Genomic DNA, 22551 nt, shown 5'->3' with positions numbered 1-22551 from the left:
GTGAGTGTTGGATGGATAGACTAGAGAATACACAAACACATGTGCATAGACACACACACTACACGCATAGTGTGTAGTAGCATCTTAAACAGGTTTTGCCCTGTGCAGTAGGTCAGGATTTGGTATCTGGTGCTAACAGGAAGTCTATGCCTGCAGTATGTCACTGGCTCTCATTGTGCATGTTGGACAACTCAGGAAGAGAAATAGATTGACAGTGTTATGCACTTTATCATACACACAAACACAGATATGGATGCACACACACACGCGCACACACACACAATCCCCCACCCCCCTGCAAGCCCTCAGTTACTAACCACGACTTCAGGAGTAAGCAATACATCTAACATCCAGACCCTACGCCACCTAGTGGACAAGTATACAAAATACGCCCTTGGGGGAATAAGAGCGCCTCAAGTATTGCCATTATAAGATTCAATGTGAACAGGATGTCAGTCCTCTTTTCCTCACTAGAATTAGCGCCTTTGCTGAAAGAGCAGCTTAGGCTATTTGAAGCATTTCAAAGCCCAAATACCTCGGTTGCGTCCCAAGTGGAACCTTATTCTCTATGGGCCCTGGTCAAAAGTAGTGGACTAAATAGGAAATAGGGTGCCAGTTGGGGGGCATCCCTTGACTCAGCGATTAGCTCGTCGAAGCCCAGTGAGGTTTGCCTCTACAATAGGCTTCATTAATCCTCAGAGAGCTAGCAGAGCGTTAGCCAGGCGGTCACGCTTAGCTCACTAAAAAGAGGAGGAAAGCTCTCACGATTAAGGGCCTCCTGCCTTGAATTGACACTATTAATTGTATAAATTCTAATTCACCCGGGAATGTGCACTCTACCGTTCTCTCTCATGTTGTCTATATCACTGTCGTTTAGCATGGTAATATACCTTAGTAGTGTGTGCCAAACCTTTCCTCAAGTACCCCCACCCATTCCACTTATTTGATGTATTCTAGTACGAGCACACCTGATTCAATTGGTTAACTAATCATCAAGCCCTTCATTAGTTGAATCAGCTGTGTTAGTACTGGAAAATATTTTTTTTAAATGCAGGTACTCGAGGAGAGGTTTGGGAAACAATGCCTTCGCATAAACCAGAATGGTTTAAACTGTTTAGTGCATACCTCAAGTGTTGACCTTCTCTGCTTTCTTCCGCCTCTTTTCCTCTCTTCCTCTTCCAGCGTGGTCGCACGGCCCTCTTCGTGGCCCAGCAGGGGTCCTACGGTGACATCACAGCCCTCATCCAGGCCCACCACACACACGCTGGGACATCTCTCTGAGACCTTGACCCCCCTGTTCCCGTGGCTAGGTCAAAGACACAGACGCCACAGTGCAAGGAACGTCCAATCCTAAATGGCAACTTTTTCCCTACTGTATATAGTGCACTTTTGACCTCAACCTAACTAGCTAAGTACATCTAAAAGCTATGGTAGAAAACTGTGTTGGTAGCCTTCTGGCTGTCACTTGACTTCTCCAACACTCACCACTTACTGAGCTCAGCATGTCATGTTAGCATTTCTCACTGACTTCAAGTACTAGGCTCTGGCCAAAAGTAGTGCACTATACAGTAGGGAACAGAGTGCCATTTCAGACGCAACCGAAGATCCCTCACCTCTGCTCGTCTGATTCGGAGGTGGCCCGTCTCTCTTCTCATCTCTATCTTGGGCCACTAAGGTTCAGGTTGGGAGGTCAATGTCATTCACTATTCCCAACCATGCTTGGAGTTAGCTCTTCAGTTCACTTCCTGTTTCTGGACAGGAAAACATTTAATTTTAAGACTCTTGTGTGCCAGTGTTATTATGACAGGCGTGCACAGCTCCAAACTTGGAGGGCGATATTGTCTGCTGGTTTCTGTCCTATTCAAATTGATCCAGGTGTCTATTCCTACCTGGGCAAATAGCAAAGTGAACTCGTCAGCCGAGTTCCACAATGGGAGATAAAAAAATAAAAAAAACAGCCAAACTGCGGCCCTTGAGACCTCAAGCCGTCTATCCCTGTGTTCTTTTCGAAAATGCATTATTACAGTATATGCTGGACCACCAATGGGTGGATGGGCTGATTGCTCTGCTGGTACTGTATACGTTTCAGTGCCGTTATGCTATCCTCTGTATGGCATTAGGGGAGTGACAATGCTCTATCTGTGTGTCAATGCCTTTACATCCCTTCACATGGCCTTTGTTGTGTGATTGTAAGGTGGGACTTCTATTTTTAATATCTATTATTTTTGACTCAGCCTTACACCATCTCTACCATGTGCAACAGGGAAGAGAGCAACTGTGTTAGATAATATAGAAATCTCAGAGAAATCGAATCTAGTTGGTATTCAGGTCTGCACCACTACCCCCTGGGCATTTCATTCAGCTAGAGATAATTATTACAGTAAATATGCAGTACATTTACATTGATGCTTGTCTGGATTGAACTGTTTCCCACTATCAGCAAAATGTTGCATGCATTTTAAAATATCAGTGCGCTATACTGGTAAAGTTTGTTTCATTATTATCAATATCCATTATAGACAAACCAGACAGTGGATTTCTCTACTCATTTTGTATGCATTACTCTTAAAGCTAAGCAAGATTGCTGACATATGACAGTTTGAATAAAATGTCTGATGTTTGCCAATGATTTTGTAATGATATGGGGGAAAACACATCACATCCATTGTACTCTGTCTATGTAATGACATAAAATGGCCAGCTGATGGTGCTACTTTTCCATACTGTTATAACTGCACGCATGCAACGAATGCTGTCCTGACTGAATGTCTTTCAATTCAGACACATACATTCTGTACGTACGGGATTAGGAGATATACAATCCCTTTGTAATATGACACACAATTCTTTCTGGGTGAGTGCCAGTCGTTGGTAGTAGTGCGTCTGGATAAGGTGAGTCCGCCCCCATGAAATGCCAAAATGCTTTTAGCATTTACAAAAAGCTCCAAATCCATTACTAGTATTATAATAATCATACAAGCATTCAAAGTAATCCACCTTGCGCGTACACTTTGAAATTCAATGCCCTGTCAGCCATAATAGATTATATGAATTCTTGGCACTGGACCGGTAGGTCTCATTCTCTATGCTGGTATGTGTATGTATGTGTGAGGCTTGGCTGCATGGAGAGATGGAAATTGTGTGTGAGAAATAAGGCTGAGATAGAGGCAGTGTGTGTGATAGTGAAAGAGAGAATGTGTGTGTGTGTGTGCACGTGGTTGGCTTTATCACCATGGCAGCAAAGCCCCACATTTCCCCATGGGATCCCCAGGATGCCTGTTGCTGTCTGTCACACTGACCCCACGCCTGCAGTGTTGCATCCGCATCACACAAAGAAGAGACTGAGTCAGCACTATACTGTATCTATTACAGCCACACACACACACACACACACGCACGCACGCACGCACGCACGCTCGCACATAAGCATGCAAGCACACCAAAACACAACCACACACACTTCCATCCCTGTTACAGAATCCAACAACAACTGCAATACCAAGTAAATATAAAGAGAGACATACTGTATGTCATTTATATTCATACAGTATATGGTGTGTGTGATGCATCACTGTCACAGTAGGATGAAGAGCTCCATCCTCTCCCATCACCCCCAGCCGGTGTTCACGGGGCTCGGATTTAAGGTGTCCATCTGGGCTCTAGTCTGGAGGACCAACATCTGTGACGCATCCCCGTCTGCCCAAAGTTCAACTGGGCTCCCTATGCATCCTGCATGATTTCCTGTTTAAATGGGGACCATAAAGGAACTATGCAGATTAATGGTGATTTTAACTTTCGACTGTCAAATGCTGCCTCAAAAGTTAGCATCCTTGTGGAATGAGACAATTTTTGCTAATTAGCAACGATGTGAAGTCTGCTCGCGGCCACTCTACTCCCTGCTCTTGAATACACACCTGAAATGTCCAGTGTCTTCCGCCAGCTACGCCATTTTAACATAACACATCGCAAATGGACTACTATATAACTACAGTGCAGACGCAGTCCACATAAGACAATGCCGAAAGTCCCAGAGATTCTTGGTCAGTCTAATGTATTTGGGTGTCTTGATAGGTGCTCTTGACAGAAATAATGTCTGTAAACATATGAAGATACAAATATTAAGAGAAGCAGATGGAACAAAAGACACAGGGAAGAGATTTGCAATAAAGTTTTATATATCAATATATAGATATTTAAGAACAACTTCATGAAATAATAAAAAGGTGAGCAAGACCATTTTGTCAATTCTGGGTACAGATGTTCTTATTTGCATGTACAGAAGTTGCTTGAAAAGAACCCATCTCCCACAGCGAAACAGCAGTACAAAAAAAAGAGAACAAAAAGGCACCAGAAAACAATCATCCATATTATAAACACTGGGGTTGAGAAACAATGAGATATGGGAAAATATTGATGGGGAACCACGTTGTATTACTTGTACTGATAAAGAAGTACACATTTGGAAAGAGAAAAGGATATCAAATGAAGCAAGACCAAGTAACAACACAAAACACTTGGGTGGATAATTCATATTTCGTACAAATCAGGGAATGCAGTGCTCTTTTATACAAATAAATTAATATACTGTCATCAACACTTTCTTCTTATCTAAAATCTTATGTACATATTTTTCTTTTACTGGATTGTATAATACTTTATCAAAAACTTGTTTGCAATATGAAAATGTATTTACAAATCATGATTTCAAAAAACACCCTCGCAGCTACTCCGGTCCCAAAAACATACATACTCGCATGCACTCATTCTGACACACACACGCACATGCACACACACACGCACACACGTTCTCCCATGCAACACACACAATACAGAAGGCATTCTGAGAGGGCTGAGCAACAAAGTGTACAAAACGTTTCCAATATGGCTGTGGAATGAACAAAAATACTCGCACACATGCATAAACACACACACAGGCACACACACATATCCACCCCCACTACACACACCTATCAATTTGTCTCTTTCCAAATCCCATTTCATCCCATCACCGTGATCGACAATACTACAACGGAGGGGACTCAGAAATTTCAATTTTCTGAGCGGATCACCAATGTGCGTGACAGGACAAAAGGAGAGGTGGACAAAAGACAGTTGTGTTTACTGACAGGAGAATCCAACCTGGCTGAACCTCATTACTGTTTAAGGCCGTGTCCCAAATGACAGCCTTTTCCCTACATAGTGCACTACTTTTGACCAGAGCCCTATGGGTATACCTATGGGTCCTGGTAAAAATAAAGTTGTGCACCATAAAGGGAATAGGGTGCCATTTAGGAAGCAGCCAAAATCTGCCACGGTGATGTCGGCCACCAAAATGGCTGACAGGGGCCTTTTGTCAGCGGTCGACCTCCCACTGACTGAGTGCCCCCTATATGAAAGCTCACATTGACATCTTCTCATAGAATGAAGACAGGGGCATGGATGTTTGTGTTCGCGTGTCTGGTGTGTGTGTGTGTGTGTGTGTGTGTGTGTGTGTGTGTGTGTGTGTGTGTGTGTGTGTGTGTGTGTGTGTGTCTGTCTGTCTTTGGGGTGAGTGGAATACTTGTGTTTGTGAAGGGCGAGTGATTATGCATGCTGTGTGTACATAGTATCTTCCTAGTGCAAGTGAATGTTTCTGTAGTTCCGTCCAATTTATGGAGTTCTGTCCTTGAGCTGTTCTTGTCTATTAATGTTCTGTATTATGTCATGCTTCATGTTCTGTGTGGACCCCAGGAATAGTAGCTGCTGCTATCTCAACAGCTAATGGGGATACTAATAACATACCCCCTGTGTGTGATCTCTTGAGGGTGAGTGACTCTGTGTGTGTGTGTGTGTGTTGTACTGACAAAGAGAGTAGATGGGGAAATAAAATCAACAATAACAGATGACAAATTCACCTGTGGCCATGGAAAACAGCTAAAAAGAGGAGAGGAGAATAATAGCCTAAATGATTCACCTCAGTACAACAACCCTCTAATTGCTTTTCTCAAACTGTTAGCTAAGCATTAGCCTGGTAGCCATTCGCCATATCTGGTTCTGCTTTAGCCTAGTTAAACATTAGCCTTCTAGCCAGAAAGCTAGCTAATTCTGCTCTAGCCAACTCTGTTGTCATTATCATACCTAAAGGCTGGTTTTTAGTCCATCTATTGACATGGTTTTGCAGTGATATCATGGAAATTATATTTACAAACTTGGTTGTTGTCGTTAGAAAAAGTATAAACGCAAAATTGACATCATGAGCATTATATTGTCACGTGATAGTGAATTACATTCTATCCTTCGTATAAATGAGAAAACATGGAGGAGAAAGCTGCCTTTCTCCTGAGAAGAGATTAATATTGGTTTGTTTGATTTCTCATAGATGACCTAGTCTGGAATTAGTTTGACTAGATAGCCAGCTCAGCTAAAGTCAGTTTAATTACAGGTTGAATTAAGCTGGCTACCAATTGCAAACCAGGATTTTTTATTTTTTTAAATCTTTGGAGTATTCCCCCTCAAAGGCAAAGAGACAAGGGTGCTCCATAACTAAACTTAACATCTGCTCTACAAAAAAATACAGTCGTCTATAATATTAAATGTATGTATATTCTGTATGCTAACGCAAGCTAGCTAGCTGTTAATCAGGCGTTTGGAATTTGTTGTCATGGTTATGTAGCGCCAGTGGCTCTATTGACTCGTGACAATGGACACTGTGGCAGGGTCAAAGTAGAACAGTTTTCATCGTAGTGACGATCTACAGACAGTCAGCCTGAGTATAAATGAAATGTAGTTTTGACCAGCAATACTTGCCGCATTCTAAATGTCTAGAGACAAGCCTTAACATGGATACTGTTAGCCACTAGCTAGACATCTTCACTGGGCCCAAAAACCCAGCCTACCATTAATAACTACAAAGGCTTCTCTCGCTAAGCCTTACGCTTTCTTTTGGATCCCAACGCTGCCACAAAACTTTCTCAACGACCCCTTGCCCTGCTTGCCCTCTTGTAGCCTTTGAGGTTCAATAAGGAAAACGTCAAAGAAGAACTGTAGAGAGTAAGTACACACACCTAAATGCAAACACACACACACACGCACACGCACACAGGTCACAGCAACCTCTCTCAAACCTTTCACTCCACTCCAAGACAAAAGCCCTGACCAGAATAACAAAACACTATGACATCTTTAGTAATCGTGAGGTGAACGATAAAATGCGTTGAATTAATAGCTTAAAACTATACAGATTGTCCCATCAACCAACTAAGGTGCTGCCCTCATTTTAAACCTCCTCCTAAAAAGCCAGAGAATGAGGATCCACCAGGGATATAAAATGGAGAGCATAAATTTATAACGGCAAGGGCAAAATGAATCTCTTGGAACTCCTCTCGGCCTTAAACGGGAGACAGATAGCACAGCTCAATACTGCTGAAATTGATCAAAAGTGGATGAAAAACATCCAGAATTGGTGTCGACTCAGTTACAACTCAAGTCCAGTGATCTAAATTCAATTGATTCATAGAGAATTCAAGAACTGAATTGACAGGAATTCAAACCGAACCAACCCCAACTCTGACATAACATAAATAAACCTTAGAAAGTGTCAAAATGTCAATTTTGTGTGATGAATTGGCACAGCATGGTCCCGAATGGCTGGATGTGATGATAACATCATATGTCCATCCCTTGAACAGACTCAGTGAGTGACCCCTGACCTTGGTACTGTGTGTGTGTGCATGTGTGTATGTGTGTGCGCCTGAGCAGCGGCCATCTTGAAAATTAACCCCCTGAGCAGCCATTTAGTCTAGGTCTCCATCCTCCCACTTTGCCCACCTCACTTAGCCGTAGTGGACAGCATAGGCTGCTCCGTGTACCAGTGAGTCCCCGGGTCGGGCATACTGCCACCCAGTGGCAGCGCGATAAACTGCGGGCATGTGTTTCCGCCCCCGCCGACTACGCCACACCCCACTCCAACTGGGTACGGGTGATGCCCGTGCTGGCCGCTCATGCCACTGTCCGTCCGTCCGATGTGAATCTCGTCCTCTTCGCCCTCGCCTGTGGTCTTGCGGTAAACGGGGTTGTCAAAGTTCATACTCTTGGTAGAGTTTACACGATAGTTCCGCCAAACCAGGTAGACGCCAGTGCAGAGCAGACCGAAGACCACTGTGGCAACAATAGGAACTGCATGCGTTTAACACACAGTGGCAGGGGGAAGGGATGGGGGGACACGGGGAAGATGGAGGAGTGTTAATGTTGTCGGACCATGAGCATCGTGAGATGACAGGCACAAAGCGGAAGTATAGCAAATCAAGACATGTGGGTGGACAGAGGGGGAGGGGACGGAGTGAACTGGCCTTGTGCTGGGGATATCTGTGGTAGGCTTGGTGGATCAATTGACATTAACATCATCAGGGAATAATTGAGGCAGTATTCATGAAAAATAGTGGGTATTTGGACTTTTGGGCAGTGAAGTACGGTTTGTAACAGAGGAACCGCAACTGTCTAGCACGCTTCCAGCAAGCTCATAAAACTGAGAATTTACTATAATCTTTTGGTGTTGTATATTTTACTAGTACATTTAAGTATTGAGAGAGAAGTGTGTCTGGAAGCTAACATTACTTAATTTGCTACTTCAATATAATATTTATATTGAGTATTACTACAGCTCGCAGGTTAGCTTTAAGTGTAAATGAAATACACTTATATATGAGCTGGATTCAAAAAGGAGTTGCAGATTATCTTCAGTCAAAAGGTGACATCATTTCATCATTTCAAAACCTTCCATAGCATCATAATACTATTACTTTTGCATGCAACTTTATTACCGTATAAGGGTATCCTGTCCTGTCTGAGTCCCTTTATGCAGATGAGAGGCGTTGCCAGGTGACGGGGGGCACCCCAAAGATTGCTGGGTTATTTAGGCTGATTGGCTAATTCCCTGCTAACCTGTGTGCCCATCACCCTTGTCATTAGAAGGGCAGGAGAGACTGGCATTTCCCATATGCCTTCAATATGCCCTCAGCGCCCTACATGTAAAACCTCAGCTCCACATTCATTATGATAAAACACCCCAGAAAAGAAGAGTAGCATAGGGTTGTGTTCATTACGGCGAGCAATGTAAAACATTTTGAAAACGAAAATGAGCGTTTCTTATTGGACAAATCCATGTACTCCCCCACTGTTTCAGTCAGTATTATTCCATTTGGAATGGGTATTTTCTGACTGCCTGCAATAATATATCCAAACAAACTCGCCTGCCACCATGGTTGTTTTGGTTGGAACGTACCCAACACACAATAAATGAATGGATATGCAGTGGCAGAATGTCAAGACACAGACACACAATGGTTTCTGAGTGGCCATGTCTCTAGGCATGGTCCCTCTGGTCCAAACTGAACCAGGATCAGTGGATAGTGTAGACAATAGACTAAATATAGCAAGCTTGGGTTCAAATACTATTTGAAAAAGGTTTAACTACTTTTATCTATGCATGATTGAACATACCTGGCTTAATGGACCCTCCATCTGGCACTCTAGGCAGGCTAGGGCAAACACTCAAAATATTTGAAAGATTTCAAATACTATTTGAACCCAGGCCTAGTAGGGAGTAGACTAAATATAGCCGGTCAGACAGGAGAAGCAGCCCCTGTGGGGTACAGAGAGAGGACATGTACTTACCTATAGGGATGACTACTCCCAGAACTGCCACTGTCAGGTTCTCCCCCAGGAGAAAATGCTCACTTCCAGCTACAGAGGAGGAGGCATGGAGGCAAGAGAAAGAGAGAGGGACATAGGAGTGACAGAGCGAGAGAGGGACATAGGAGAGAGAGGGGGACAAAGGAGAGAGAGAGAGGGAGAGAGAGAGGAGTGGGGGAGACAGATGGTGAAAAAAGAGTAAGGATGACAAAGGGGAGAGAGAGAGAGAGAGAGAGAGAGAGAGAGAGAGAGAGAGAGAGAGAGAGAGAAAAACAGATAGGGTGTCAGAGAAGAAAATAAAAGTGGGAGAGAGAGAGAGCGTGGTTAGTCCTGCTATTAGGTGTGTGTGCGTTTGGAACAGGGTTTCCATTAGGAAAATGTGGCACCAGACAACGTGACCGGGAAGATTGTAATTTACCGGCCATTTGAGAAATTTACCGAACCCATATGGATTGGGTTTGTAACCCATTAGGGTGTCCACCCACGGTGCTCAGGAATCCTATTTCGATTATGGTAATTCATCTTAACAGAACATGCAACTCCCTGTAATGAAATAGCCAATAAAACGTCAGTTTCTAACATTTGCCAAAATGCAATTCGCAGGAAAACACCACTCTAAACAGCGCACCTGATGAGAGCGGTTCCATATGTGAGAGAGATGAAAATTAGAAACTTAGAAAGAGGGGAATCTAAAGATGCAACAACTAGGAAATAGGAGAGAAATGGTAACAGGGAAGTACATTGAAATACATTTGTCAAAATTTTATCATTATTCCTGTCTATACAGAAATAAATAAATACTTAACTAGAAAGCATCTTAGCCACAGGATCGTTAGCGTCTTTAATTTTTTTGTTGCTGTGGATTGTTTCAAATCACAAGCTCGTAGGCCTATGCCTAGTTGGGAGGCCCGCAAATTTGGGCAGCGCACGTGACAATAGGCCTAGCTGATTACTAAGTTGCAGCTGTCAGTGAAAAGCATCTAAAACGTGTGAATTGGATGTGTATTGAGTAGGATTTGAAATGTTGAGACAAAAAGAAGGGGATGGGTGTGTGGCGAAGATACAGGCAAGTCTCTCTACGGAATGGCTCAGTTGTCTCCCACAAATTCTTGCACATTCATTGTTTCATTGTGTGAATTGTTTACCCTTTGATTGTTTCTTTTTGATCAATTCCCCATTACATGTGTCACCAGTAGTAAATTTACTGTTAATCCCCGTCATTTGGTTACATTCATTTCTGTTACAGTCAGACTTCACAACCTGCTACACTTGTGAGAAACAAGTTTTGGTTCATTTCATAACCATCATTTCCAAGTGTTCCATGTGACCAATGAGCATGTGTCTGGTTTCTCTGTCCTGATAATGTTGAGGGAGCTGGTGCGCCTGAGCAGGAATAGAAGTACCAGGCCTGCTGTGCGGAAATGTAGGAAGAGGTGAAATTCACCACGTCCCTCACTAATAAGCTGAGCTTTAAGTAATTTTCTCTTCACCTCACACAGTAAGTCAGCGAAGTCTGTTTTAATAACATCCATTGCGAATTATAATATATTAAAACTATAGTTCCCCAGAGTAGGCTATTGAATTTTCTTTCAACAATCTCCCCCTCAATAGTCACCAATCCTCGGTGTGAAAGAGCAATGGAAGTTATAGGCCTACTGCTGCATTGGCCTATAGGCTGTGAGTTCCATGCGCTCGTTTCTTTAGCTGCCAATGGATCGCGGCGTATCAATGTTTCCAAATTAGTTGAATTTTTACTTTTAGATTGGTATCAATTTAATTCAAAGTGACACCAGCTTGGTAGGATAATTGTAAGCTTCCCGGAGCTTGAAATTCACGTGCCGCCAATGAAGTCTTAATAAAATAATTGCCTCCACGTTTCTATGGTCGGATTTTGGCAATAAGCAACTTTGAAGCAAGGTAAGACATCATCATAATATGAAATAAAACATTCAGGTTTCAAACAATTAAGTATGTTTTCAGAACGCATACTGTCTCCAGCTCAAATTGTAAAGCGGTGGGTGACTCGCTGATAGCCTGTCGCCTGCACTTGAATGGTGAATGGGAGGCGAGCTTCAATTACCAGTTCAGAAATAAAAATAGTAGCTCTTTTTAATTGTGCACCAAAACTGTTTTTAACAGGCGATTGCATTTAGAATTGTTGCGCAACGAATGGGCTTATAAAAGCACGTGTTGAGGAGCTGCAGGAGAAATCCCGCTCAAAATAGGCTCTGTATGCTGTGCGTGTGTGATTGTTGTGTTGAATAAATACGATACATGACAACTAACGAAAATACACACACAGGCCAATTGAATTCTAAAAAAATTACACAAATTAACCTATAGACCGATAAGCATGAGGATCAAACGTATTTCCATGGTTTGGAAATGAAGCAGTATTTGGCAGGAGACAAAGAGGTGGTGGACAAGGCTACGCTTTATCAGATAACACTCTGGCTGTGCCCAAAATGACACCCTATTCCCTATATAGTGCGCTATATGCCCTAGTTAAAAGTAGTGCATACAGGGAATAGAGTGCTATTTGCTCCCATAATGTCCAGGATGGTTTCTGAAATATGATCATGTAAAATTCAGGTGAACTGATCATTTTATCGCTGTAAACTGCTGAAAATCACACTTCCATGCTAATGGCTGTAGGTAATTACTTAAAATAATGTCCCCCTCTCCCTCACTGTCCTAACTAGCTCCAAATCTGACAGGAGGGCTAGAACATCAACAGGTCTACAAAGAGCTTAAATATGATATATTGCGATCTTGCTCAAGAACTGTAGGTAATTACTACAAATTCATGTCAATTAAACATAGTACACACAGATACATATCTGGTACACACAGACACAGACAGACCTGTTACACACACACACACACACACACACACACACACACACACACACACACACACACACACACACACACACACACTTACAGTGGTGAGAGAGGTTGCTGTCCTCCTTGATGACATTGGTGTCCCCAGACCCTACTGTGGTGTGATCCAAACGGCGGCCATCTTTCTCCTTCACCTCTGCCCCAGGTTTGGCGATGAGGAGGGGTTCTGGGGTGCTGGAGGGGGCGGGGGTGAGGTGGCGGACCCTGGCATCTGCCTGGGACAACCCAGAAGTAGAATGGGAGTCTTCTTTGTCCTCCTCCATACTTGCCGTGATGATGGCTACCGAGCCGGTGGGGAATGGCGACGGTGTGGCAATAGTCTCATTTGCTAAAAGAACAGGGAAATACAATTAGTTACAGTACATCCTTGTATGTATGCCATATCAACTATATGTAGCTGTTTTACAAGATTAGAACAGTAAGACTTTCATAATAGAGTTTTACTCAATCAAACCTCCTGGCATCCGCCAAACCCAAATTTCTCTGTCGGACTGCCAGACGGTGAAGCGTGATTCATCACTCCAGAGAACGTGTTCCCACTGATCCAGAGTCCAATGGCGGTGAGCTTTACACCACACCAGCCTACGCTTTCCATTGCACATGTTGATCTTAGTCTTGTGTGCGGCTGCACGGCCATGGAAACCCATTTCATGAAGCTTCCGACAAACAGTTATTGTGCTGACATTGCTTCCGAGGCAGTTTGGAACTCGGTAGTGAGTGTTGCATCCGAGGACAGCCAATTTTTTACACGCAACGTGCTTCAGCACTCTGTGAGCTTGTGTGGCCTACCACTTCACGGCTGAGCTGTTGTTGCTCTCAGACGTTTCCACTTTACAATAACAGCACTTAACAGCTGACCGGGGCAGATCGAGCAGGGCAGAAATTTGACGAACCGACTTATTGGAAAAGTGGCATCCTATGACGGTGCCATGTTGAAAGTCAATGTCTGTCTATGGAGATTGCATGGCTGTGTGCTCAATTTTCTACAACTGTCAGCAACGGGTGTGGCTGAAATAGCCGAATCCACTAATTTCAGTATGTCCACATACTTTTGTATTTGAATTTGAAGCGAGCCATATTGCTGTATGGGGTGAATGGCACCAAAAAAATCGCTAAGGATTATAGAGAAAATTACTGTAACAATCAAAGGATCATGGTCGATGTAGTCATTTTAATCCTGCCTGAGAGACATGTGCAAAAGATCATGGTCGATGTAGTCATTTTAATCCTGCCTGAGAGACATGTGCAAAGAGCGTGCATGAGGGCGAGCCTCCTCGTAGCCTGTCGGCCTGTGATTGGTCTGTCAGCATGTGGTTCTGTGTTACGACAAATGTAGTAGTCAGAATGGATCAATATTTAATTAAATATCTCCTTTTGTAGCGAACTTAAAAATAATTCACAGTGGGGATCGAACTCGATCATAATAAACCAAAATGGGCGTCTAAAAATACATTTTCGCCGTTCTGGCGATCGTAATTTACATAGGCTTTCTAGGGCAGACCAGGGCTTTTGGCACTGATAGGTTGCTACGCAGTAGCCGACCAGCAGAGGTCGTGACTCTCACTCCAGATCGGATACCGTGGGTCTGCAAATCACACACATCAGTGGAAGCTGGTGTCACTTTGAAATGGAGGACAGGCTCATGGTAATGGTTGTAATGAATGGATGGTACCAAATAAGCCCATCCCCCTTTTTCTCCCTCCATTAATAGCCACCCACTGACACACACTCTCACCTGGCACACAGCCCCGCATGTCGGGCCCCAGGTCCTGTCCTGTGGGGCAGGCGCAGGTGTACTTGGGGGAGTGCTCTGTGATCTGGGGGGCTTTGAGACACAGGTACTCACAGCCACCGTTGGCCTCACTGCCCAAGTTACAGCTGTCTGGGCCTTAGAGAGGGAAATAGAGAAACACACAGTCAGAGACAGAAATACAAAAGGCTGTGTTTACACAGGCACCCCATTCTGATCTTTTGCCCAATTATTGGCAAAAGAGCTGATCTGATTGGTCCAAAAAGATCAGAATTGGGCTGCCTGTGTAAACGCAGCCAAAGAGACACACAGTCAGAGACTCAGACGCATTGGGGTAAGGAGAGTCTCTCTAGCTAACTTTGACACAAAGCTAGATAAGCTAATAACCAACGTGCCAGGGGAGATCTGAGGAATGCCTTGCCAGTCGGCCTATGCATTGCTTGCTCTTTGGGGTTTTAAGCTGGGTATCTGTAAATCACTTTGTGGCTGCTGATGTAAAAAGGGACTTATAAAATACATTTGAATGATTGATAATCCAGGCGAACTGTTCACTTATTCATATAATAAAAACATGAAACCACATAGTAGTTTCTGGTGTAACGGCACTGTTAAGATACACATGGCACTTTGATCTCCGTAACTACTAGCTTCTTAACTTAATAATGTAATGGGTCGGTTACATGAGACCAGGGATCAATCTGTGAAGACCAGGTGGAACTAGTGTAGTTTGTGTGTTACATGGCATTTAAGTCATTTAGCGGACGCTCTTATCCAGAGCAACTTACAGGAGCAATTAGGGTTAAGTGTCTTGCTCAAGGGGACATCGACAGAGTCGGCTCAGGGATTCGAACCAGCAACCTTTCGGGTTACTGGCCCAACGCTCTTAACCGCCAGGCTTCCTGCCGCTGTTGTGTGTGTGTGTGTCTCAAAGGATCACAGAGGAAGAATGACTCGCACCTTGTGTACTCAGGTAAGGACATGTGTACAGTCATAGGGAGAAGTGTACTGGAAGCATTGCATAACACACACACTAGGGACACAGATAAACAACCAGAGACAACAAGCTCTTTCTTGTTCTTGCTCTCTCTCTCTCTCACACACACACACACACACACACACACACACACACACACACACACACACACACACCCACACGGTACACCGACAGAACAGAGAAAACAAGTAATTTTTTGTTCTCTTACTTGCTCTCTCAAACACACACACCACACACACAGATATACAGACCCCCCTCACCCCCACACCTTGGGGCTGTCGGAGTGGGTGGAAGACCACTATGTCGTGGGGGTCGTTGAGGTGCTCGGCCAGTGTGCTGACATCTTGGCCGGTTAGCCTGTTAGCGCTGTACACCGCCTCCCTCTCCCTGTCTGTCCAGTAGATACGGTCCTGACAGGGGGAAGAGAGATGCAAAGAGGGAATAAGAAAGAGAAAAAAGGAGGAGAGGGAAGAAGAGAGGGATAAAGAGTAAGAGGAGGTGGATAGATAAGAGGCAGGAGAAAGGGAGGAGAGGCAATGAATGCACAATCACTTTGTACGTCAATTAGCATCGTGTGTAAGTATCTGTAAAAAGAATGCGGTAGACAGACAGCAGTTCGTAGTCTCTCTCGCCTGATTTATAAAAGGCTGAGCTAGCTAGTACAAGACTTTTAGTGCGGCTAGCAAGAGTAAGGACTTTTGGAACATGTTGTTGTAAAAACACATTTGATTGTTAGACAAACAGAACGACAGACAACATCGCTGGAGAAGTCATTGTCTATGTGAATTAGCGGTACTTTTACAGTTAAAACTGTCTAGCTATCGCCCTCTCTGCAGAAATCCTTGCAAAGATCTCATCAGTGCTACTGTAAAGGGTGAGCATTCCAATCCACTGCTTCTCCGTTGGGAGGTTAAACAAACTCTTGACTGCAACCAGACTTCACCTTGTGGTTGTTTATTTTGTTATATCCTGTCTGTTCACCGGAACGTTCCCCTAACGTTATCAGCCTTCGGAAGATGCTGTGTGGAGGGGAGCTGGCATCGTTCCACGGTTGCTGTGGAAACCATGGGCTTAATCCCAATTAGAGTGCGGTGGCGAGACAGCACATTCTGTGGTACAGAAGTGTGTATAGGGGGAATGTGCGTGAGAGTGTGTCTGCATGTGCGTGTGTGTGTGTGTTACAATCCACTTAATAAAACTGAAGTAGAGCATGTTTAACAAAAAGCTAACATTGTCAAACAAGGTCAGTTAGAGTAGAAAGACATTTCCTCTTCTCACAAAATGGACAATAAAGAATGTATTATTAGCCACCTTCCTGCAGTAGCTCGTTCTTATTGGTCTTACATTTGTAGCAGCTTTCAATAAGAACATATTTTCCCTTTTAGCTACTTACTGTACCAATGCAATAGAGGATTTGCACTTTTAAAAGTAGAGCTCTACCGTGGATTAAATTGTGCTGTAAAAAGCTCCGTTCCAATCCACCAGCAGAGTTAGGAGCAGAGAGTTAGGAGTGAGTCTCTTTAGGAATTTGCACAGGCAGCAGGGTATAATGTCATTACCACAGTGGAATAAGTCAGTGGGGTAAATGTCATTACCACAGTGGAATAAGTCAGTGGGGTAAATGTCATTACCACAGTGGAATAAGTCAGTGGGGTAAATGTCATTACCACAGTGGAATAAGGCAGTGGGGTATATGTCATTACCACAGTGGAATAAGTCAGTGGGGTATATGTCATTATCACAGTGGAATAAGGCAGTGGGGTATATGTCATTACCACAGTGGAATAAGTCAGTGGGGTAAATGTCATTATCACAGTGGAATAAGTCAGTGGGGTAAATGTCATTACCACAGTGGAATAAGTCAGTGGGGTATATGTCATTACCACAGTGGAATAAGTCAGTGGGGTATATGTCATTATCACAGTGGAATAAGGCAGTGGGGTATATGTCATTACCACAGTGGAATAAGTCAGTGGGGTAAATGTCATTACCACAGTGGAATAAGTCAGTGGGGTATATGTCATTATCACAGTGGAATAAGTCAGTGGGGTAAATGTCATTACCACAGTGGAATAAGGCAGTGGGGTATATGTCATTACCACAGTGGAATAAGGCAGTGGGGTATATGTCATTACCACAGTGGAATAAGTCAGTGGGGTAAATGTCATTACCACAGTGGAATAAGGCAGTGGGTAAATGTCATTACCCCAGTGGAATAAGGCAGCAGGGTATAATGTAATTACCACAGTGGAATAAGGCAGTGGGGTATATGTCATTACCACAGTGGAATAAGTCAGTGGGGTAAATGTCATTACCACAGTGGAATAAGGCAGTGGGGTATATGTCATTACCACAGTGGAATAAGGCAGTAGGGTATATGTCATTACCACAGTGGAATAAGGCAGTGGGGTATATGTCATTACCACAGTGGAATAAGTCTGTGGGGTAAATGTCATTACCACAGTGGAATAAGGCAGTGGGGTATATGTCATTACCACAGTGGAATAAGTTAGTGGGGTAAATGTCATTACCACAGTGGAATAAGGCAGTTGGTAAATGTCATTACCACAGTGGAATAAGGAAGCAGGGTATAATGTAATTACCACAGTGGAATAAGTCAGTGGGGTAAATGGCATTACCACAGTGGAATAAGGCAGCAGGGTATAATGTCATTACCACAGTGGAATAAGTCAGTGGGGTATAATGTCATTACCACAGTGGAATAAGGCAGTGGGGTATATGTCATTACCACAGTGGAATAAGGCAGTGGGGTATAATGTCATTACCACAGTAGAATAAGGCAGTGGGGTATATGTCATTACCACAGTGGAATAAGGCAGTGGGGTAAATGTCATTATCGCAGTGGAATAAGGCAGTGGGGTATATGTCATTACCACAGTGGAATAAGGCAGCGGGGTATATGTCATTACCACAGTGGAATAAGGCAGTGGTAAATGTCATTACCACAGTGGAATAAGGCAGCAGGGTATATGTCATTACCACAGTGGAATAAGGCAGTGGGGTAAATGTCATTATCACAGTGGAATAAGGCAGTGGGGTATATGTCATTACCACAGTGGAATAAGGCAGTGGGGTATAATGTCATTACCACAGTGGAATAAGTCAGCGGGGTATATGTCATTACCACAGTGGAATAAGTCAGTGGGGTATATGTCATTACCACAGTGGAATAAGTCAGTGGGGTATATGTCATTACCACAGTGGAATAAGTCAGTGGGGTAAATGTCATTATCACAGTGGAATAAGGCAGTGGGGTATATGTCATTACCACAGTGGAATAAGGCAGTGGGGTATAATGTCATTACCACAGTGGAATAAGTCAGCGGGGTATATGTCATTACCACAGTGGAATAAGTCAGTGGGGTAAATGTCATTATCACAGTGGAATAAGGCAGTGGGGTGTATGTCATTACCACAGTGGAATAAGGCAGCGGGGTATATGTCATTACCACAGTGGAATAAGGCAGCGGGGTATATGTCATTACCACAGTGGAATAAGGCAGCGGGGTATATGTCATTACCACAGTGGAATAAGGCAGTGGGGTATATGTCATTAACCACATTGGCTAAACAGGCTGTGACAGTCCCAATGAGATGAAACTGATACACACTTGGGAGTAGGGCTGTAACGGTGATTGTGTTACCGCCACATCGGTGGTCACGAGTCATGACTGCTGTCAAATTCCACGTGACCGTTGAGTCACGGTAACTACTCCAAAACTGCGCTCTGTAAATGGATGCCGCTGATGGCCGTTAATAGCCTGACTTGCTAACGGCCCTCAAGTCGCAAATGGCCTGGTACTCCGCAGTCTTTTTTTTTTTACCATTCTAATCACTCTGACATCAATGCAAATGGTTTCGAAAATCAAATCAAACACATGATTGAATTTGAGTAATCTGAATGATGAGGATAAATGATGGGAGTTAAGAGGTCCCGTTCCAAATTAAAACATTCCATGGTCGTTGTGGATCTTGTTTCAAAGTCAAAGCCGAGCGCATTTTGGATGCAAAGCTAATAATTAGCTGGTTGATAAGCTGAAATCAGGTTAGTAACATCTGAGGTTGGAGCAAAAACCTTCAGGAGGGTAGCTCTCCGGGAACAGGGCATCATCACCTGTGGCGTAGCGAGAGCCAGTTCCTCAAATAGCTGGTCAATGCGTGGAATGAAATACGTTCTCTTATAAGCCCAGGAATTGCGCAACATTTCTATATGCAATCACGTGTGAAAAAAATACGCTTTGATTGCCTCTATTCAAAAGAGGAGGATCCCAGCTATATTGCTAGGCTACTATATTTATTTCTCAACTTGGCATATGAGCACATGGCTATTCAAGAGCATGTCCCGTTTGATAATGGCCCATTGTAAATCGAAACAAATTCCACACATATTATTTTGTATATGTAAAGACAAGATTCAATTGAGAATAGTCTGATAGTTGAAAATAGTATCGCTTGTGAATGAGAGACTGATGCTCAAACGTGTGCAGTCTACTGAGGCAATAAACAGAGCCCATTCATTTTTTGTTGTTGACTTTTTCAAATTAGTTGCATCATGCAGCCCATATATGTTTTGATTTAAAATACATGCTAAGGTTTGTATCACAACTAAAGTAGCCAAATCACTCTATATTAAGCATATAGGACCTGTTTCAAATTATCACTTTTTATAACCACTCAACACAGAACAGCTGCTCAATGTGCGCAACCACTCAAAAATCCTTTGGGGAAAAATATCCTTTATTTAATTCAGCTATGTTCAAATTGTATTCTTCTTACTATAAAATAATGGCATGGGAGTTATAAGCAAATCTTGTCTGCTAAATGAACTAGCCTACAGCCTAGGCTATGCCAGTGGCAAGGCATGTAGCCAGATCAGTAACACAAGGCCAACTCCAGAATATGCTATTCTGCTCTTCTGAAATATATTTTCTTCATATCATAATGTTTCTTAAGACCTGCCTAAAATAAATTATGGATTTTTTGTGATGGCTTTATTATTGTGATGGTGTTTATTAAATGGATATGTCACGTCCTGACCAGTAAAAGGGGTTGTTTGTTATTGTAGTGTGGTCAGGGCGTGGCAGGGGGTGTTTGTTTAGTGTGTTTCAGGGTTTATGTTCTGTTTTCTATTTCTATGTGGGTTTTCTAGTTTTTCTATATCTATGTTAGTTTTGGGAACGACCTCCAATTAGAGGCAGCTGGTTGTTGTTGCTTCTAATTGGAGGCCATATTTAAGTGGGTTAATTTTCTCTTGTGTTTGTGGGTGGTTGTTTCCGTGTATAGTCTGAGCACCTTACAGGACTGTTTTCGTGGTTTGTTTTGTGTAAGTGGTTTGTTTGGTTTTTCTTCAATAAAAGGAAGATGAGCATTCACATACCCGCTGCGTTTTGGTCCACTCCATACGACGAACTTTACGACAATATAGTAACTTTTTAAAATGGTCCCTCAACTGGCGGCCCGCAGGATTTTATTTAACCCCCCAAGATTTCTGCAAATTTTTTGTAATCAATAATTTTCTGTATTTTTTATTGTTGGACATAAAAACCCCAGCATATCAGCTCCAAGTGATTTTAATTTTGGAAATCTGTTCCAAAGTATTCCCACACATAATATGCATGGGAATACCAGGTAGGCTAGTTGAGAACTTGTTCTCAACCAGCCTACCTGGTTAAATAAAGGTGAAATAAATAAAGTAAAATAAAATACTGAACAAAATATGCAACATGCAACAATTTCAAAAATGTTACGGAGTTACAGTTATTTTTTTTTAAATGGTATTGAAAATCATATCGGCGGTATTTCAGAATACCGCGGTATACAGTATATTGCCCATGCCTAGCGTCCACCTACGGTGCTCAAAATGAAAGAAAATGCACAGTGCATATAAGGAAATCAGTCAATTGAAATAAACAAACTAGGCCCTTATCGATGGATTTCACATGACTGGGCAGGGGCGCAGTCATGGATGGGCCTGAGAGGGCATAGGCCCACCCACTGGGGAGCTAGGCCCAGCCAATCAGAATTAGTTTTTCTCCACAAAAGGGCTTTATTAGAGACAGAAATACTCCTTAGTTTCATCAGCTGTCCGGGTGGCTGGTGAAGAAGCCGGATGTGAAGGTCCTGGGCTGGCGCGGTTACACGTGGTCTGCAGTTGTGAGGCCGGTTGGACGTACTGCTAAATTCTCTGAAGCAACGTTGGAGGCAGCTTATGGTAGAGAAATGAACATAAAATTCTCTGGCAACAACTCTGGTGGACATTCCTGCAGTCAGCATGCCAATTGCACACTCCCTCAAAACTTGAGACATCTTGGCATTGTGCTATGTGACAAAACTGCACATTTTAGAGTGGCCTTTTATTGTCTCCAGCACAAGGTGCACCTGTGTAATGATCATGCTGTTTAATAAGCTTCTTGATATGCCACACCTGTCAGGTGGATGGATTATCTTGGCAAAGGAGAAATGCTCACTAATATTATATCTGTTTGGGCTTCTTGCCGTCAATTTTCAGTCCCCAAATTATTAGTAAATATGTTCCGGCCCCCTGACCATCCGCAAAATAAAAAGTTATGTCACAGCTGAATTTAGTTGATGATCCCCGATGTAGACGTTCCAAAGTTTCATGACCACCGCAGCCCTACTTGGGAGCAAGCAAATGCACCACACACAAACACACGCTGTGTATGCATAAGCACACACACATCACACATCACATAGACAGACACTTCCCTCTGGCCCACCCGTTAACCAGCTGCCAGCCTGTCTGTGTGCGATATGACTAGGGCCAGCAGTAAAACTTTAATCTGGGTGGATGCCAGTGTGTCATAGCTGTGCCTGCAGTGTGTGTGTGTGTGTGTGTGCACACGAGCATCTGTGTGTATGTGCAATAATCTGTATGTGTGTGTACATCAATATGCGTGTGTGTGCCAGTGGTGTGGCCCTGCCTGCAATGTGTGTGTGTGTGGGTGTGTGTGCATATGTGCCCACGCACTGCATCTGTGTGTGCCAATGTTGTGGCCAGTGCCTGCAGTGCGTGTGTCACTAACAACAACAACAGAGCTCTGGGCAGCTCTCAGCTCCCTCTCCTCTCTAGTAACTCCTCTGTTTATTCCGCACAGTCTGTCGTCCCAGAGGGGAAGACAAAACAAACACAGCAGTTATAGACTAAACACACACCCGCGCACACAGCAGTGGGAGACTAAACACAGACATCAAG

At 43.4% G+C, this 22551-nt stretch overlaps 2 protein-coding genes across 3 annotated transcripts in view; one reads left to right on the top strand and one right to left on the bottom strand.

The window, feature by feature from the left end:
• Positions 1-2710, top strand: part of LOC115156622 (KN motif and ankyrin repeat domain-containing protein 4) — a 33306-nt gene extending 30596 nt beyond the window's left edge. Inside the window, exon 10 of the mRNA XM_029704124.1 lies at positions 1183-2710. Coding sequence (XP_029559984.1) covers positions 1183-1281 — 99 coding nt within the window. The 3' untranslated portion in view covers positions 1282-2710. The remainder of the gene's footprint in view (positions 1-1182) is intronic.
• A 1443-nt stretch (positions 2711-4153) lies between these two features.
• The window catches only part of LOC115156620 (low-density lipoprotein receptor-related protein 8), a 213539-nt gene continuing 195141 nt past the window's right edge, over positions 4154-22551 (bottom strand). The window contains exons 14-18 of one of the 2 annotated variants that reach the window (XM_029704122.1): positions 15586-15727; positions 14309-14461; positions 12614-12901; positions 9652-9720; positions 4154-8154 (exon numbers count right to left, since the gene is read on the bottom strand). In XM_029704122.1, coding sequence (XP_029559982.1) covers positions 7808-8154; positions 9652-9720; positions 12614-12901; positions 14309-14461; positions 15586-15727 — 999 coding nt within the window. In that variant the 3' untranslated portion in view covers positions 4154-7807. The remainder of the gene's footprint in view (positions 8155-9651; positions 9721-12613; positions 12902-14308; positions 14462-15585; positions 15728-22551) is intronic. The other variant, XM_029704123.1, reaches the window with a different exon arrangement.

This window comes from Salmo trutta, chromosome 21 (assembly GCF_901001165.1).
Source record: "Salmo trutta chromosome 21, fSalTru1.1, whole genome shotgun sequence".
Classification (NCBI taxonomy): domain Eukaryota; kingdom Metazoa; phylum Chordata; class Actinopteri; order Salmoniformes; family Salmonidae; genus Salmo; species Salmo trutta.
This window is presented reverse-complemented; position numbering and strand designations above follow the sequence as displayed.